At 45.5% G+C, this 20,789-nt stretch overlaps 1 protein-coding gene across 2 annotated transcripts in view; it reads right to left on the bottom strand.

Moving 5' to 3' along the window:
- LOC146064590 (glypican-5-like) overlaps positions 1-20,789 on the bottom strand; it is a 215,790-nt gene that overhangs the window by 173,177 nt on the left and 21,824 nt on the right. For both annotated transcript variants that reach the window (XM_083178278.1, XM_083178277.1), the window contains exon 2: positions 4,495-4,656. In XM_083178278.1, coding sequence (XP_083034404.1) covers positions 4,495-4,656 — 162 coding nt within the window. The remainder of the gene's footprint in view (positions 1-4,494; positions 4,657-20,789) is intronic.

A 20,789-nucleotide genomic window follows, 5' to 3' on the forward strand; every position in this document is an offset into this window, starting at 1 on the left:
AAACTGCCCCACCCCCAAGATGGTGCTCCCAAGAGGAAGACCACCCACAGCTCTGGGCCCCAGAACCTTTCATGGTGGCATATGTAAATTTGGAAGCAAAATTAAAGATATCATAACAACAGTTAAAAAAAAATAGTTAAACAAAATAGGGAGTCGCCGAGCATCATAAAAACACCATTTACGCTTTTGTGGTTTATACATGACTCTGATTTTGGAAGTGCACAAATGTGACAGCTCCACCGCACTTGGGTGCAGCCCTGCTTCAGAGCCAGCAAGTCATGCTGCGTGTTATTACAGTATGGAGATTATTCTAGTCCACAGGCAGTGCTGCGAATGTTGCCCCCATACGCTCGGCCAGGTCCCCGCACAGCTGCGAATGGATGTTTTGTATAAACAGCCATTCGCAGCCTTGCGTGCGGGGACCAAATCATTCCATGGCTGCCGACCATTGAATCATTTAGAATGAGCACGCAAAACTAAGACACTCTCAGGTCTCTTAGTATTGCCTTTTCCCTGTAGGGGAAAAGGGCAGACAGCTGACATCCTGTGACATCATCTGCCCGCCCCCGGCAGCCGCTTCACTGCCTGATTTCCATGGGAACACCCAGCGTTTTCATGGGAACACCCACGAAACACTGGACGTTCCCATGGGTGCGTCCCATCGCCGCCACCACACGCCCGCATTAGTGGGTACGAACGGGATGGCAAACTTGCATTTCATTGTGCCCGTTTGCACCCAGCGTATGCACATGTGCAGAATTGCACATCCGCATTACCAATACATTGCCCCCCCCCAAAAGCGCGGGGCAGCAAGCGGAACTGAATAAGGTCCTATCCATCACATGCAACATTTTATGTGATCACAATCAGGGCCGGATTAAAATGGGGGCACAAGGGGTCAGTGCCCCTGGGTCCCCCTTTAGCTAGGGGCCCCCTGTGGTTGGCATGTATTTTAAAAAAAAAAAATTTTTTTTTTTTTTTTTTTTAGCTAAAGGTTTTGTGCATGGGAGTGGGGTAGTGCTGCAGCTTCACCTATCTGCCAATGTGACAATGATTAATGGTGCTGAGCATTGGGAGCCAAGTGTGCAGTGCATTACTGGGAGTTGACTAAGTCCTATGACACTTTGCACTAGAGGGCAGAGGCTGAGACGTTTGTGCTGAGCTCTGATTGGTGGAGCTCATTACATGCTTCTCAGGCCCATGGATAACAGCAGCAGCAGCCTAGTCATGGGAGGGTTTTTATTCAGAGACAGCACTGGGACTGTGAGGTCTCCTACAGAGTAAGGTGCAGAGGGACAAACACAGGCTTTTCATGTTGTATGTATGTATGTATGTATATATATATATATCCCCTGAAGTTACCCATTGACCAAGTTTATACTGCCTTTACTCTGTGTGTATTGACAGTGTAATATTCCCCCATGCAGTTAGCGGCCAGTAATGACAAGTGCAAGGGGGCCCCCCCTGTCTAAAGTGCCCCGGGCCCCCCGAAGGCTTAATCTGGCACTGCAATATATATTAAAAGTTCAGCACAACCTCATCGTTTTAAAAAAAAGGAAATATCATTTATGACATTTTTTATTTGAAAGATTAAACACAGCGGAAAGGTCAGGTTTCACAAAGGTAAGCTAGCCATTGATTGTAGTGGGTTTATTTGTCAATAAATTCTATTTGTCCAACATCCATCCGCTTGTTTAAAGCTCTGCCAAATGCCAACATTAATCTGTACAGCAGACAAGATGTGAGCAATTTATTGTCCTGCTGCAAGGCATATGCTCAGTTTATCCGCACTACAGCCTCATACTCAGTTCATATTTCAAGTACACCAGCTGTGGGGAGAGATAAAGGCCACACATACACCACTGTAATCACAAGATAAACCGGATGATACTTAAAGGTGACTGATGTTTACAGACTGCGTAGGGTTTAGGGAATAAGAGGCTGGCCAGATAATACCAAGTCATGTTCAGGTAAGTACTTGTGAGGATTATACATAAGGACTTGTGCATAACTTGGCATTTACAGTACAACAAAGCATCAATGTGTTTGGATTGTTTAGAACACACAGGGAGACTGGGTCACAAGTGGTCCAATCAGATTCTGATCTTCTTCAGCAAATCAAAGCAAATGTATTATTGGGTGATAGCATAATTGGGTTATTCATATTCGCTTACTTGTTGGAAGCGAGGCAGGTATGGAAAATAAATATGGTTGCGACTTGATGTTATACCAAGTGATATCTAGGGGTGAATTTACTTAGATGGGAGTTCTATTAAAGATGGGATGTTGCCCATAGCAACAAATCCTCTTATTTATTTAGCACCTTCTAGAAAATAATACATAGAATCTGATTGGTTGCTAATAGGCAACATCCCATCTTCAATAGAACTCCCAACTTAGTAAATTGACCCCCTAGTGTGGGGCACCGTATAATGATGCTGTGTTATCACAACCCTTCCCTCAGGCTTTACTGTGTGGGTCTAGGTGGTGCAATCAGGGCCGGCGCTTCCAGTAGGCAGCTTTAGGTGGCTGCTTATGGGCACTGGACCTGAGGGGCGGTCTGCTGTTACTGCCTGGTGTTCAAAGACAGTGGCGGCTGCAGGCGGAGGAGGAGGATGACATGCTCTATGCAACAATGCAGCTGACCCAGCACTGGGGAACGTGTGCAGACCCTGCACCCAGGAATTGGAGGACGAGACCCAGCATCAAGGAAAGAGTGGAGGATACCCGGCACTGCAAAGAAATAGGAGACCCCGCCCCCTGGAGTAGACATAGGAGACGAGAAAGAAAAATAAACCCGGCATGAAGGAGGAGGAGACTATGCACCTGGGGGTAGAGAGAGAGAGCAGCAGAGACGGCACCCTGGAACAAATGGAGAAGACGCGGCCCTGGGGAGAGAGTGCACCGCTGATAAGTGGAGGTACACACACATATTGATGGGATGCCTGCTTTCACACATTTTTCAAACTCCTGCTCTCCCTCCTCTCCATCTCCTCCGCCCAAGCCTCCTTCTCCCCTCTCCTCTCCCTTTTCCTCACCCCCTCCCCTCCTCTGCTCTCCCTCTCCTTTGCTTCCCTCCTAATCCATCCTTCTTTACCTCTCCCCCTCCCTTCCTCCTCCTTCTACTCTCCCCTCCTCCTTCTCCTCTCCCCCTCTCCATATCCTCCACCTCTGCTCCCCTCCTCCTCTTCTCCCCTGCTCCCCCTTTCCTTCACTTTTGCTTCTCTGCTCCCTCTCCCCTCTTATCTGCCCCTCTCTCTCTTCCCCTTGCTCTCTTTCACCTATCTCTCTCCTCCCCAGACCATTTGCCATGGGTGCTGAAGAACCTAGCACCGGCCCTGGGTGCAATATGTATTCCTACTGCTAACGTGTTCCTGTGTGCAGCTAATTGCTCTTGTGGGAGAGGAGTCTGACATATTGGGAGTCTAGCTCAAAGCAGATTAATTAGTGCAATATACTAGAGTGCAGTAGCATAAGGCCAGCAGTCATACTGTTCTCTCATAGGGCCCGGTTCCTATTCCCTAAGGTGATTGCTGTGAAGGGGCTCCCCATGGAGAGATTCCATGACTGGAATCATCACATAACAATACAGTGTAGAGCTTAAGGTGCCCATACACTAGTAAGATTTATCCTCAGATCTGGCTGGTTGGCACAAAAACATGGTTATGGATGAGTGACAGTTTGTCAGTTTGCCAGCATTTCCAAGCAAATGATCAAGTGTAATTTGCTCTCATCCATAACCATGTTTTTGTTCCAACCAGCCAGATCTGAAGATAAATCTGCATGTGTATGGCCACCTTAACAGCAGGGTTGCCTACCCTCTTGGAATGGCCAGAAGGGACCCCCTCCCGGCCCCCCCGGAAAGGGGAGCAAGCCTCCTGGACTGCATGCAGTCTCCCGCGAACCTCCCTTGGTGGGGGGACCAAAGACACGAATTGCGTCATTGTAGCCTCACCCACCGCTGTCCAATGCATGAAATACCAGCATTGGACGTGGGGGCCATGGCCACGAGGATGTGATCGCGCTGGCCACGCCCCTAAACAAGACGTTTCTTCCGTGACCACGACCTGCCACACCCCTTTCCTGTCCGTTGGCAGCCCTTCCCCCACTGTACTGGCTGCCCTCTCCCGGCGAGGACAGCTAAAAAAGTAGGCAACCCTGGCTTACAGAACCCTGGAGGGTGTGATGAACATCTCTAGCAATTCGAGATCTGCTCTGTAAAAAGAGAGCGGGCAATATTCCCAGCGGGAAGGGGAATTTGGTGATGAGAGAAATTAGAGGTCATCTTTGTGGAAAGGGGGAGGGTGGCCATTTTGATGGAAAGAGAGGGAGGTGCATGAGATGTGAGGGGTAATGTATTAGTGCATTAGTGCGGGTAATGTAGGTGGGAATAGGGTAGGTGAGAGGGGTATTAATGTGGGTAATATATGTGGGAGGCAGATATGCTTTAATATAGAGAGCAGTATTCCAAGTGTTGAATGCTGTCAGACTAACCTTGGAAGGCGTGTGTATGTGCGACAATCATGAATTTGAACTCGAAGTTTAAGGCTTGGATATTATGAGCCAGCTTCCCCCTCACTGCCGCCTGGTAACTTTCCTCCATCTTCCTGGTGCAACACGTAGGAGCCTTCTGCTCACAGATCTGGAGGTCGGACTCTGTCACCCACAACAAAGAATAAAAGAGAAACAAAGGACATTAGTATTTATAGTGCTGAGATACGGACACTCATCATATAAATTTCATTCTGGACCTGAAAGCATTTTGTAGATCAAATATTTACAAATGATGTAATTTTAACCGCCGGCAACTGTGACATTGTGCGTTTAATACAAATAAGTCACAGTCTTGTACATTTCATCCAATTCATCTGTAATATAACAGTGGTCGTTCCAACATGACCAATGAGGGTTCACTGGTGATTACTGACATCACACACATTGGTAATAGAAATGAAAGTTCCAATGGAGCTCCCTGCAGGTCTCCGCCGACTCATCATCAGTCCCCACCGAGTGCCCCCACCCTAACCCTGCCCGTCTCCCTGAAGCAGAGATGGGCAGGGACCCTCCGCCCAGCCACCGACTGACTGGGACGCACGTGTGTGTGTGAGGTGCTCGCGCATCCCAGTCTAAAGGAGTCCCTCTCCGACAGCGCTCGCCAGCGGGGACATTCTGCCGAGCGCCGGCAATTAATCTGTAGATCATTTTTTGGAAGGTACAGTTGTCTTTATATACCTCCCAATTGTTTTGATTTCAAAGGGACATGGCTGATTGAGGGGGCTGTCCACCAGTGCCATCAACAGCACTAGAGCAGGGGTGGATCGGCCAAAGGGCTCAGAGGAAAGATTCCTGGTAGGTCAACATGGTCTATGAGATCTGTTTTGTCTTTTGACATGTGGCCCCACTCCAGCACGACAGACATCCTACAGCACTCAATACACTACATTGTCACGACTCATTCTGATATACCATCCCTGGAGTAGAGCAAATCTGCCATCCAGTGATGCTGCCAATGATATAGTTATACATCTGGTGTTGGCCATGTTGGGCCACATTTAGTTTGTAATCCGCTCCTGCACTACAGTGTCCTAGACTGGCCCTGTACACATGACAAGAGGGCCAAAGATGTTCTCAGAATACACTTGGTGGATGTCCAACCACTGTCCAAGCTACAGGGCATCTGGCAAGAAAAATACAGGTGCAAACACCGCAGGCCTTGTAAATTGCTTGCATAACCCTAGATATGGCTCTGGGTCTAACTGTTGGCATATTTGGCCCAATTTACATGTAGTTAAGAGCAGAGGCGGCTCTTATTTACATTTGACAGGGCTACCGCCCTGCTTGATGATGAAACTGCCAGCTCTGGGTCCCGGCACCCGTGCAATACATCCGGCAGGTGCTAGGTCCAAGGGCATGCGCAGGTTATAACTGTGCACATTTTATGTACTGCAAGGACTCCAGCCAATAGAAGCTGGATTGGATGCACCATCTGACTTCACTGACATTAATAAGAGCCACCACTGGCTGACAGGTATGACCATGCTCATCATGGGCATTTTTGAAGTGTGGAAAGGATGCTACAAATGTGGTCAGGTAAGACTTATTTAGAATAAAATAGTATAGCATTCATACTTTTTGATTGTAAGCTTGAGAGCAGGGCCCTCATACCTTTGTTTGTACAATAGTTTGTTGTATCACTGTCTCCTATTGTAAAGCACAACGGAATATGCTGCGCTGTATAAGAAACTGTTAATAGATAAATCATGTTGAGCAAGAGAAGTAATTTCAGTTATGAGTCTCATAAAATGGAAACAGTGACATATAAGATAAATAGCTATACTGTACTTCTCTGGCACACATGTGTAATCCTCCCGCTAACCCACTTACTATGTTATTACACAGGCAAAGCAATGGCACATTTTCAGTCTGCCAATGTTAGCTAATACCTGAAAATCATAAAAGAAAACAGATTTAAATGTAACATTGTAACAAGGGCTGTACACTCATTTATCACCTACACATCAAACAGTCCACTGGCCAACAGCCCTGACAGGTGCTACAATGCACCAATACCAAAACCTCCATCAATGGGTCTTATTGTGCAAGGGGAAGTCCATCCTCCTACTCTTCAAAGAGTATATAGATGTGTATATATATATATGAGGGTCATGTTGGGAGGTATGTGACAGAGAACCAGCCCAGTGAGCCCACAGACAGTGCCAGACACCCACTGCCTTCCCATGTTGCCCAGCACTGCTACTCCACAGCCACCAGGTGAGCGCCCCCCTCCCGCGATTTGCGGCAAAACCTCCCCCCCCGCGCCCCCCCCCCCTCCCGCGATTCGCGGCAAAAGCACCCGCTCCCCCGCGACCCCCCCTACCGCGATTCGCAGCAAAAACACCCCCGCGACCCCCCCTCCCGCGATTCGCTGCAAAAAGAACCCCCCCACGACCCCTCCCGCAATTCGCGGCATAACCACCACCCTGCGACCCCCCCCTCCCGCGAATCGCGGCAAACACTCCCCCGTGACCCCCCCCCCCCCGATTCGCGGAAAAAACACCCCCCCCGCAACCTCCCTCCCGCGATTCGCGGCAAAAAGAACCCCCCCGCGACCCCCCCTTGCACGATTGGCGACAACCCCCCTGCGACCCCCCTCCCGCGATTCGCGGCACCCCCCCCCCCGCAATTCGCAGCAGCCCCAGGATTAAATGGCACATGCAAAACACTGACATGGCTAAGGTCGACAATGAAAAAGGTTGACATGAGTTTTTGAAGATTTATTTTTAATTTTTTTAATTTTTTCATATTCATTGTCATGTGTCGACATGGACACCAATGAAGTGGCACACTTATGTCAACATTTACATGTGTTGACCTTTCTGTGTTGATTTTTTCTTGTGGCGATTCACGTCACATCCCCCCGCAACCCCCCCTCCCGCGATTCGCGGCACCCCCCGTGACCCCCCACCTCCCGCAATTCGTGGCAACCCCCCACCGGAACCCCTGTGAACCCCGCCCTCCCGCGATTCGCGGCACCCACCCCCACGACCCCCCCTCCCGCAATTCGGGGCACCCCCCCCGTGATTCGCGGCAGCTCCAGAATTAAATTGCACATGGAAAACACTGACATGGCTATGGTCGACAATGAAAAAGGTTGACATGAGTTTTTGAAGTTTTTTTGTCATTTTTTGAATATTTTCATATTCATTCTCATGTGTCGACATGGACACCAATGAAGTGCCACACTTATGTCAACATTTACATGTGTTGACCTTTCTGTGTTGATTTTTTTCTTGTGGCGATTTGCGTCACACCCCCCCACCCCCCCCCCACAACCCCCACTCCCGCGATTCATGGCACACACCTCCCCCGCGATTCTCGGCACCCCACCCCGTGACCCCCCCTCCCGTGATTCACGGCACACCCCCTCGACCCCCCCTCCCATGATTCGCCGCAACCCCCGCCCCGTAACCCCCCTCCCGCGATTCGCGGCACCCACCCCCGCGACCCCCCCCTCCCGCAATTCGCGGCACCCCCCTCGCGATTCGCGGCAGCTCCAGAATTAAATTGTACATGGAAAACACTGACATGGCTATGGTCGACAATGAAAAAGGTTGACATGAGTTTTTGAAGTTTTTTTTTTCATTTTTTGAATGTTTTCATATTCATTCTCATGTGTCGACATGGACACCAATGAAGTGCCACACTTATGTCAACATTTACATGTGTTGACCTTTCTGTGTTGATTTCTTCTTGTGGCGATTCGCGTCACACCCCCCCACCCCCCCGCGACCCCCACTCCCGCGATTCACGGCACACACACACCCCCCCCGCGCGATTCTCGGCACCCCACCCCGCGACCCCCCCCTACCATGATTCGCCGCAACCCCCGCCCCCGTAACCCCCCTCCCGCGATTTGCGGCAACCCACCCCGCGACCCCCCTCCCGCGATTCTCTGCAATCCCTCCCCTCCCGCGATTCGCAGCATCCACCCCCCCACAACCCCCCCTCCTGCAATTCGCGGCACCCCCCGCGACCCCCCCTCCTGCAATTCGCGGCACCCTCCGCGACCCCCCCTCCCGCGATTCGCGGACACCTAAGTTGCAATACAGGGCATCTTTCATACAATTCTAACCATATTTCTCATATACAAACGTTCACAAATTAAGGGGGCGCAGCCCCTTACGGCGGTGTGAAGAGCGCCCGTAGGGCGCGATGAATAACCTAGTATATAGATATCTATCTATCTATCTCTCTATATATATATATATATATATATATATTTATATATATATATTAGTAATTGTCATTAATATGCGTAACTAGCCAATTGATGTCCCTGATCAGGACAACATTGTCAACAGCTTTAATTTATTTATTTATTATTTATTAAGTTTCTTATATAGTGCACACATATTCCACAGCGCTGTACAAAGAATATTTGAACATTCACATCAGTCCCTGCCCCAGTGGAGCTTACAATCTATATTCCCTACCACATGCACATACATTCTAGGGTTAATTTTGTTGGGAGCCAATTAACCTACCAGTATATTTTTGATTGTGGGAGGAAACCGGAGTACCCGGAGCAAACCCACGCAAACACGGGGAGAATATACAAACTCCAAACAGTTAGAGCCATGGTGGGAATGAACCCATGACCTCAGCGCTGTTAGGCAGTAATGCTAACCATTACACCATCCGTACTGCCGTTAATGCAATTTAACAAAGAAGATGTGTCCAGGTACTGCTCTACACAGAAAATGCTGGCCTGGGGAAGAAAGTACCAAGCGTAGAGTTATACAGTAGGTACCAGGTCAGCCTCACGGGGGAGGGTTTGCCGCGATTATGATTATAGTAATAGAATAACAAAACAGCAATAATAATATCATGTTAATGTTCAGATTGTCCATTACATTTGTTAAATCATAATTACTATATTAATTTAATAGTTTATTATTTAATAAGTAATCACATATATTATATGTAAATGATTAAATATTCTACAGTAATGTTATGTTTGAACACCTCTGGTGGTGCTTTAACTATCTATAATAAAAGCTTTTAATGAGTACCATCTGTATTCTGTACTTTGGTAATGGGCAATACAGGCTGACCTGGTACCTACTGTATAACTCTACGCTTGGTACTTCAGTGCATGCTCATATTCCCAGTCACAAAGTGAAACCTTCCCCACATTCCAAATATAGAAGTAAAGATGGCTTTCTTCCCCAGGCCAGCATTTTATGTACTGTACATCAATTTCATAATATTATTGTTATTATTATAATGTTTAAATAATTTAGACTACTATTACATTTCTATTTATGATGTTTGCTGATTAATTAAATTCCCTTTTGTACTGTGCATAATACAACATTTAAAGTCTGTACATGTGAGGGATCTGCACAGATCCCTCTCTCCCAGCTGTGTCTGCACAAATGAATGCTAATGCCATCTGAAGAAACAGTTGGATAAATATCCATCCCTGCTGAGTACAGGGGACAGTGGTTTTGCCACAGGGGATCATTACATTTTTGATGCATTTCACTGACAAATAAAACAAATGGAAAATATGTGAATAGCCCCATTTTTACATGTTTATGGTTAAAAAAATATTAGCCATTGGGAGTGTGGGGGTTGGTAGATACACCAGGAAGGCCGGTGATTGATCTATCGCTGCGGATGTGACGGTCTTTAAATTGATCCCTGATGAGTCTACTGGTCCTACAGACTCCTGCAACTACTGTACATTACAGCCCCGAAATAGCAACTGACAGGGGTGGGGTCCATTATGAAAATGTGTCCTAAGCTTTTCGTCTCATTTGAATAACATTGCTCTGCAAACTGAAATCTTGTTCTGCAGGAGTCTTCCTGCTCCAACCAATTCCAACCCTCCTCTCACAAGTCAGACTGGCTTTCTGAAATTTCTGGCAAATACTGAAGGGCCGGTTATGGCATGAAAACATATGGCCTAGCATCTCTCACATCTGGCAGTCTGCTCGGTTGGCAACAGTGCGTGAATTACCAACAGGCTTATTAGGCTGTGGCCTAGGGTGCGGGGATTGGGGGGGCGCATTGCAGGTGACAGCCGAGGAATAACATAAAGGTGCATTCTTCATTGCATCAAACAAAAAGGAGTGCACATTCAGAAGAGGGACAGCCTGGTTTGGATCTGACATAACAGTGACATAAATAGTGACATACATAACCCTTCAGTCATTCAATGGGGAAAAAGATATGTCATGTGTAGTACTGTACATATCTGCCAGAGTTATCATCCCAAGCAGGATTACTGATGCTGTCTCTGAAGCCTTCAATCTGGAAATGGAAGCGTTAAAAATAGGACTAAATGAAGAATGTACTTGGCAGCCTTGCTCAGAGCAATGGATTCCCAATGCAGACTGGCAGCTTTGTCAAATCCCACGTTCTCCGTAACTCATTCAAGCGCGTCCAAGCCTTCGTTCCCAGCTTTCACATCATGGCTTGCGCATTACAATGCAATGACAATGTCCATATTCTAATCACTGATCTTGATTAACCATCAACTCTAAGACATTCTCGGAAGGTTAATGTCTGCGGACTATCTGTGAGTTGTGTTTATTTTGAGACTGGAGCCAGAAAAGTGACACCAGGGCGGCAGTGTCTGTGACATAAGGGACACATGGAGATCAAGAGCTGTGTCATCCAACTACTGATTGACATACCCTGCACTGATGCAGTACAAATCTGTACCCTACTGTAGCTTTCACCTGCAGCAAAATATCCCAATTATAAGACACATGGCGGTAAATCAGAGCATCCCTGTTCATTTCTATGACCTTGTCCCTGACTAACCTCGCGGGGGGCTCCCGGAGACAGAAGTCATGTTGTTTTTTGTTTGCCAAGTACCAAGCACATGTCTACATGGAATAAAGAGGACTTGGGGCCATAAACTGTAATAAATTGCTCAACAAGTCGTATTAGGGTGATTTATTTCAATAAATGCCCTTGCAATTTTGTGTGTACAGCTTTTTATTTTTTACAGTTTCTAGCAGGCAATGGATGCCTAGGCATGCTGAAACTTGTGGTACTCCAATTGCCATCATGCCGTTGCAGGCTTGCTGGGATCAGTAATGTACAATACATGGCAGATCCAAGAAGGGGCAAAACCACTGAGCACTATATATAAGCGCGTCAGGCAGGGAGAGAGCAGGCTCCGTCCCTAGCCCAGCACATGCGGCTTTGTCATACTTGACTACCCTCTCGGGATGGCAGGGAGGATACTCAAAATTTGGGCAAGCCTCCTGCATGCCCCTAGGCACCCCGCCCCCCCACTCACATCAGCCTACTCTGTCGGCAAAAAACTGGCATTCGCGACTCTTCTGGGAGGGGGGAGGTGTCATTTTAGCCCCGCCCGCCATGTAGACCTGCAAATTGCGGCATTTACTGTATTGGGGTAGGGCTTGAGGAAGTCAGGCTATATCCCTGTCCCATGAAGAGCAGCTGAGTGTCTGCTAAAGTATAGGCTTTATGCTAGATTCAAGAACAATAGCCCTTATTTCCCTTATTTCCAAGTACATGACTCTGTGGCTAATGATAATGGAAAAATATTACTAATATAACCCAAGGGAAAGTCCCCGGGGAGAGGTTTGAGCAGTAGGACCCATCACAAGCTATGGTACATTGTAAGCGAAGCGAGCGATGCGAGGGGCTGCGGTTGCCTTCCAACTGTGTCCATGTTTACTGTGTCGACATTCGGGTTTAAAACAACAGTAAAAAAAAACATGTCGACCTTCCGACCTGTAGACATAGACCATGTCGACCTCCCCCTTGTCGACCCAACAGTGTCGACCTAATGACTGTCGACCTTAGTGTGGTGGATAAAATGATCCACACCCCTTAGCTATAACACAGCTGCTGGCTTTTCTATAGACTGTGGGGACCAGGGTGGTTGGTCATTTTATCTACGCACTGTCCAGGGTGGCTATGATTTCTGTGTTTCTAACATGTATTCGTGTGTGTAAATTGTATTTCTGCCTTATGTGTGTTCAAGGTCACTGTGTGTGTCTGCAGGGCTGTGATCTGCTCTGCACCAACTGAATGTAAAATCATCTGAGATTTCTCACGTTCTGATCTAGTTTCCCAAGACTAGGAATCGCAGTGGCTCTTGCAGCGCATTGCAACCTGCTGTAAAACCCCATGCACTCCAATTTAATAGTCTTTTACCAACACCTCTCACCACCTGTGCCTGAAATCCCACACGGTCTGTATAGCGACCCCACATCAGTACTAACTGCATTAACTGTGACATGGCTCAGAGTACATGAGCCCCGATGTCCCAGTCCCGGATGCAGCCTCGTAGGGGAAACACAAAAAAATTTAACTGACAAAAGAGTTAGTGGTCCATTTGTGCCCAACATTTCCTACCGCCTTTCCATGAGCCCATCCCAGTATACTGTCACAGAACTCTGCATATGAAGCTTGTTCAAGAAATGACAAAAAATTGGAAGGCTGTGCGCTAGAGAGGCCAATGTGTGTATACACTTATAATAATTCCTCTTAAAGCTGCAGTGAAATGTGGTTACCAACTCACATTCAAAATGGAAAACAGAGGACAACGATGAACACTGCGCTATAATGGAATTATCATTTTTAATAAAATTAATAAAAATGATAAATGATTAGTTTTATTAAAAATGATAATTCCATCATAGCGCAGCGTTCATCGTTTTCCTTTGTTCAAGAAAAGTTTTCATATAATACCGGATATATTTGTACAGATTAAGAAATATTAAGAAGGTTCCTGTGGAACCAGAATATTTGCAAAGCCTCCATACTTCAGAGACATGGTATATACCAATCAGGAGGCCAGATTAGCTGTAGATTGTTCCTGGCAGCACATTGATTTGCAATCTTTGTTTAAAATTGACTCTCGGAAAGGCAAAAAACCCAAACACTTGAGCGACTTATTATGAATATTAAACTGTATTAGTCACTATTCATGGACCAGCACTGCTATCATATATATTATTTCTAGAAGGTCATTTTGGTGACAATCTCTTTTTCTCCCTTCAAATTTAACCAAAATAAATAAATCAGGTACCATTTCTCCGCTTCTGACAAATTGTTTTCAGAATTGTATTGTTTGTTTACAAACAGGGGCATAACTAGATAGTTGTAGGCCACATAGCAAAAGTTTGTAAGGGTCCCTATGTACCAGCAATAGTGATTAATGGCACATATAACTTACATGGTAAAGATGGCCCCCCTTAAGCTCTGGGCCTCCTAGCAGCTGCACCCCTAGCACCTATGGTAATATATAACATAGAATTTGACGGCAGATAAGAACCACTTGGCCCATCTATTCTGCCCCTTTTTTAAACTCAAACCATATTTGATCCTTATTTCTTCGTAAGGATATCAATATGCCTATCCCAAGTATGTTTAAATTGTTCTCCTGTCTTGGCCTCTACCTCCTCTGATGGTAGGCTATTCCACTTATCCACTTCTCTTTCTGTGAAGTAATTTTTCCTCAAATTTCCCCTGAATCTCCCTCCCCCCAGTGTCAGTGCATGTCCTCGTGTTCTGCTGCTCCTCTTCCTGTGAGTAATGTCTCCCACCTTGTTAAAACCCTTGATATATTTGAACGTTTCTATCATGTCCCCCCCTTTCCCTTCTCTGCTCTAAACTATACATATTAGGATCTTTTAGTCTTTCTGGGTAAGTTTTGTGATGTAGACCATGCACCATTTTAGTTGCCCTTCATTGTACAGTCTCTAATGTATTTACAGTATATCCTTCTGGAGATATGGCCTCCAGAACTGGACACAGTACTCTAGATGAGGTCGTACCAATAACCTGGACAGTGGCATTATTATTACTTCTTTCTTTCTACTACTGATACCTCTCCCTAGGCAACCAAGCATCTGACTTGCCTTCTTCATTGCTTTGCTACATTGCCTACCTGCCTTTAAGTCCCCTGAAATAGTGACACCTAGATCCCTCTCTTCCTCAGTAGTTTCCATTATAGTGCCATTTAAAATATATTTAGATCTTTGGATTTTTGAGACCCAAGTGCATGATTTTGTATTTTTTGGCATTAAACTGTAGTTGCCATGCTCTTGATCCTTCCTCTAATCTACCTAGATCATCAATCATTTGTTTTACCCCTCCTGGTGTGTCTACCCTGTTGCATACCTTTGTGTCATCTGCAAAAAGGCACATTTTACCCTCAATTCCATTTCAATATCACCAATAAAGATATTAAAAAGCACTGGTCCAGATTCCTGGGGTACTCCACTTGTAACCTTTCCCTCCTGTGACTACTTCGTTTACTACAACTCTCTGTTTTCTGTCCTGCAACCAAGATCTTATCCATTCATTAGAATCCAATCCCAAGCTTACACCCTTGTTTACAAATCGACTTTTGGCCCGTTTGCATGCAAAATTTTTTACACGTGCCACCTAGTTGTATATAATACAAATGCATAAAAAGAACTCTAACAAACAGGTATTCTCAGTGTAATCACACCAACTCTGGTGGGAATCTGTATGTAAATAGAATTCCCTTGTAACCGAGAACACCATAAGTTTACGTATTATAGGACCCGGATTTCTAGGATCCAAAAAATGAAAATTAGTTTTTTCAATCCAAGTTTTAGTATTTTATAGGTTTAGAAACTTTCAGTTTAGGACGTATACCTTTTTGATAGAAAAATAAATCTCCAAAACCATGTAACATATATTTAAGATGAATAAGATCCGGGATATAATGGTAGGCTCTTCCTCAGTCTGTGACTGCTCAATTCCCTACCTGAACCCTCTGCCACCTTCTCTTCATTTGAATCCACAATTGAAGATGAAGTATCAAGGCTCTCCTCATCATCCTACTCTATGGTGTTACCTCTTGATCCTATACCCTCACAAATAAGTAAAGTTCTGTCTCCTCTCCTCCAACCCTAACTAAACTCTGGAATCTCTCTTTCTCTACTGGCATCTTTCCTTCACTATTCAAGCATGCAGTGATTACTCCCATTCACAATTCTGACCTAAATGCCTTCTCAAACTACCGTCCCATCTCTCAGCTCCCATGCCTCGCCAAGCTGCCTGAGAGACTTGCCTACACTCGACTCACACACTTTTTTAACTCGCACAACTTATAGGACCCAATACAGTCAGGCTTGTTTCATTCCCAACATTCCACAGACACAGCACTGACTAAAGTAGTGAATGATCTGGTCACTGCTAAAGCCCCATACACACTAGACGAGATAGTAAAATATGGCCCAGTGATACATTTTACTATCTCATCTTATGTATACACACAATATTGTTATCGATGCATACTACCGCACATCATTAATGACCCCCTCCCTTGTCCTGCATGTACAGATTAGGGAGTTTTGCGCTAATGATGGCCACCCACTTCCCTCTGACCCCCCCCCCCCCCCGCCCCGGTCGCTCACACCCAGTCGGTATCAGCAAGCATGCAGATGTGTATGCCGGCTACCATCGGAGTCGGCTTAAGCCATTACTCACTACTTATTCTTCTTGAGGTCTCTGCTGCTTTTGACACAGTTGTCCACTCTCCACTCATACAAGCACTACAATCCCTATGGCCCATTCTTGGTCCTCATATTAACTCAGTGTAAAATGTATTCATACTGCAGATGGGACACACAGAAGGTGACTGTCATTTTCTTGTCCTTTCAACCTGTAATGTTCGGATTCTAGCTGCTTTACATTTACCGGGTAAACGTAGACACCATAAACCATAGAGGTAACAGAGATCAGCGATTATTATATCTGATACTAATTTTCTTGTACAAATGCTGCGTGCACTCCAAAATGCATCATTCTAATAATGTGATGCGCCAGAAAGACAGCGCCTGGGACTTATGTTACAATGGGCCAGATACATCAACCTTCAAAAAGTAGAGAGTGATAAACAACCAGCCAATCAGCTCTTAACTGTCATTTTTCAAACCCAGTCTGAAACATGTCAGGAGCTGATTGGCTGTTTTTTTTTCACACCCCACTGTTTCTCTTTTTGAAGCTTGGTGCATCTGGCCCAATGACACATGCACCTGTGTATACTGGGCCACGGGTGACCCATAATGTTTGTATATTTCTATCTAGCCAAATGTAACACTGCACAGCGTCTCGGAGCTCTCCACATAGCGAGCAGCCTTGGAGAAGGAGGCCAAAATAAACAACAGCTAGCATTTGCATATTTCAAATATAAAACAAACAAAAAAGAGAGAAAGGGCTAGAGATAAACATGAGTACTGTTACTAGATTAGCAGCATGTTCCTACAGTCTCCGGCACATTTACAGGCCTGTATGCCCCCTGCTGTATTGTCACTGCCCTTTGTATGCTTTGCTTCTAGTCACTTGGGACGCTCTTGGCACCGTATACAAAGAGTGGGAAGAGACAACAACAAGACGACACAGAATACCCTCACTTTGATCCGCGGCACTCGGTTATAAAACACATTTCATGACTTTATTAGGTTTCGCAAAAGACTGGCACAGATGTTATACAACAGTAAGCAGGATAGCTTGCACGCAGAGCGGGGACCCTTAGTTCAGTGTTACACTGTTCCTTGTAGAGACACAGGAGTACTAAACTGGGCCAGAGATGGAGATGTGTTTTACAGGGGTGGGATTAAGGAGAGGTAGTTTACTAGCCTAATTCTGGTATAGTATGAGAGGCCACCAAGGGCCGTTACTGAAAACCTTACACAGAGAAGTAAAAAAGTTATAATGAAGATTTTTATCCTTTGTCCTGGGATGAGGAATATAAGAAGCACATATTGCCATGGCTATTGCTGGAGATATAAGCATTGGAGAAGAGGTCACCAGCACCTCTGTGCCTGCTTTGTGCTTCCCTGAGTCTCCACAGTACTTTGGAGGTCATTCAAAGCTGCTTCACTTACAATAGGGGCGAATGTACAGTACAGTAATAGGGGCATAATTAGCTGACCTGGAACCTTTATATCTTATGGTGTTTTGCAGCCCGGTGGCGGAGCTCATCACTACACACTTTATAGCTGCACAAGAGTCTGCAAACTCTCTAAGAGCAGCCGGAGGTCACTGCATGCGAATGGCATCTATCAGTGCAGGGATTTGAGACGGGGCTGCCTATCTGCTCAGGGAGCGCAGGGCATGCCTCCAAAATTATGAAAATGGGGGTCACAACGCAAGGTCATGCTCCCTCCACCCAAGGCCATGCCCAATCTCCAGTGGTTCCACCACCTTTTTTGGCCCTGATGCACCAGGTTTATACATGAACTAAAACAAAGTTGAGAGGTAGGCATAGATCAGCATGGTACTTCACTCACTACACTCACATATCTCCTTTTTTACTGACTTTTTGGAGTATAGGCTGCCCACCAGATGTTCTCATCCTCATATCTACTGTACAGCCTATACTGCAGTGAAGTCTTTCCTGATGCTTATTGTTGTTATTTGTCCTCTACTACACCTGAGACCACTGCCCCAGTAAGCTATTCATCTTAGACAACATCGTGCTTCTGTAACTCATATGGACATTACCTGCCATCTGCTGCTTCTATATGTCTGACCACCATGATTACTGCCACTTCCAGATACAGTACTTCAATATCACTGTGAGGGAACTTTGCCTTCATTAACCTTCATTTGCACGGTCTTGCCTAGCTCAATAGAATAATTATTTATTTATTAACAGTTTCTTTTATAGCGCACACAGATTCCGCAGCGCTTTACAGAGAATATTTGAACATTCACATCAGTCCCTGCCCCAGTGGAGCTTCCCTACCACATATATATATACACACACACACACATTTACATACATTTTTTTTTGGAAGCCAATAAACCTATCAGTATATTTTTGGATTGTGGGAGGAGACTGAAGTACCCGGAGGAATCCCACACAAACATGGGGAGAATATACAAACTCTGCACAGTTAGGGCCACGGTGGGAATCAAACCCATGATCTCAGCGCTGTAAGACAGTAATGCTAACCATTACACTGTCCGTGATGAATAATATTCCACATTTCCGAAATGAAGAAAGAAGGCCAGGAGGAAATCCTGTGCTTGTTCTGAGAATGTCACACTGTCCTCTACTACTTTAGGAAGACCCCTACTTGCTTACCAAGCCCCTCATCAAGCAAAACCTCAGACCCCTTTGCTTGGTGACTTACATACACTCAAACTGTGCAGGTGGAGAGATCATGGCCATCTCAAGATGTTTCCTCCAAACAACTTACCTAGGTATTTAAGTCATGGCTACAAGAGTCAATACAATCCCATATCCAAGAAGACATCACCCACCTGGGCTCAAAAGCCTAGAAGTTTACCTATTTCTAACACGGTGATGCACCCAGCTGTCATAATTAGTAACTAACAACCTCAAATTGATGACCTTGTTAATAGGGGTATGAAAAGTAATGTCTGGATTGGTGGGTTTCCCCGTACATGGCTTTAGTGACTCTTAACAATATTATTGGTTAATTCCTGGATTTAGATTCACTTGCATGTCCCAACTGACACCAACAGCCACAAAGGGACTAGAAGCCCATACACACTGAAAGCAGCTCAGTTTTGTCTTTTGAGCTGCTTTCAGCTCAAAAGTTGCCCGGTGTGTACAGGCCAGAGGTGAGTGCTGATGAACGCTCCTGCATCATCGCTGGCCAGGCTGCTCATCTTCTGGTATTACAAGCAGATGAGCGATGAGGTGGATGACTTTCCATAGCGTCCTGCTATGGAAAGTCTTCCACCCCTGGGAAAACCGCTAAAACAGGTGAAAAAAGTTCAGTGTGTATGCACTGAGCATTTTTCAGCCCAGCAATTTGCCCCATCATTGGTCAGCATGCACGCTGGGAAAATACACCCAGTGTGTATGGACCTTTATACAAGCAAAAGGTATGCCCCAGACATGATATCTATAGGCTTCACTACTTCTCGTTAAAGAACAAAATCGTTTAGTGGATCTAATTCTTATCAGTCTCACCTCCCTTGTACTCTCCATAAACATATCTCTAGGGAATAATTTATTTGACTACAGGCCCTTCACCCTGAAATATCCCAGTCACATGATTCTCCTTGCCTAGGCCATCTCTTAGTTTTTATAATCCACCCCTTACTCCCCTCCCTCCTCTTATCATACTCACTTTGCCTACTCCATCAGCATTACTTTCTAGGTGTAATTCTCCTGATGTTTCTTAGTAGACACTGACTTTAAATGCCCCTGCGATTGGCCTAATTACTCACCACTTTATTTGTGGGGATTATCTTTATTAGTTAATTGTCAGTTGTTTTATTGCCACTATGATATTTTATATCACAAATGTATACATTTTTCCTTTCATATGAATGCTTATTTGAAGAAACCCAATAAAGAATTTCTGCATCCAACAGTAAATATTGTTATTTACCATAAGCAGCCAATCATAGAAGGGGTACCAAGCAGTTGTTGTAACCCCTTTTTCTGAGATAGTCCTTAGAGTAATCAGAAATTTCTCCAGCAGTATCCTTGTTGTCTCTTATAACCCTTTCACATTGCAAATGCCGGGACGTTCCCGGGATTTGCACACTGGTCTGTCCCGGGAGCGACCCAGCCTTTGCAAACTGAAGCTCATCTCAGCAGGGTGGCTGTGCATAATAACGAGGTGGGAAGGAGGCAGTAATTGGAGCTGGCACTGCCTCCTCCCTATAGTGTGAATGGGACCCAGGTTGCTTGACCCATGTTACCTGTTCACACTGCCCAGCAACCCGAGTCCTACCCGGGTAAAACCGTACTTTTGACCCGGGTCGGATTGCCGGGTTTCTGAACCATGGATTTTTCAAAAGGCTTTTTCACATCACAAAGTGACCCGGGTCATTTGTGTAGTGTGAAAGGTGTATTAATAACACCTTTGCCACAGGCAGCTATGACAGCAAAGACTGCTGGCAACTTATCAATCAATGAAATGCTTAATTTATCATCACTAGTCAAGTGACACACAATGCCATCTGTGGATGGCATTATGATTAAGATTTCCTTTGCCAACTACAGGTGCTATTGCGTAAGTGCTCGTTCATGTGCCTTGGGGTTATATGATAAAGCCTTTTTTCCTAAAATCTTGCACACGCATATTTTGCCCACTTCCTTGTCATTACATATTGCATCACCACACTGGCACCACAGCACAAAGGGACAGATATTGCCAGAGGGGTGACTGTCCGTTATACATTTTCTTTATACATTTTTTTTAATCCTGCATTGCTGCAATAATTGGCCATAAACAATGTCTCGTATCGCTGAGAAAAGCAGTACTATG

Source organism: Crinia signifera, chromosome 3 (genome assembly GCF_055691185.1).
Source record: "Crinia signifera chromosome 3, ASM5569118v1, whole genome shotgun sequence".
NCBI lineage: Eukaryota > Metazoa > Chordata > Amphibia > Anura > Myobatrachidae > Crinia > Crinia signifera.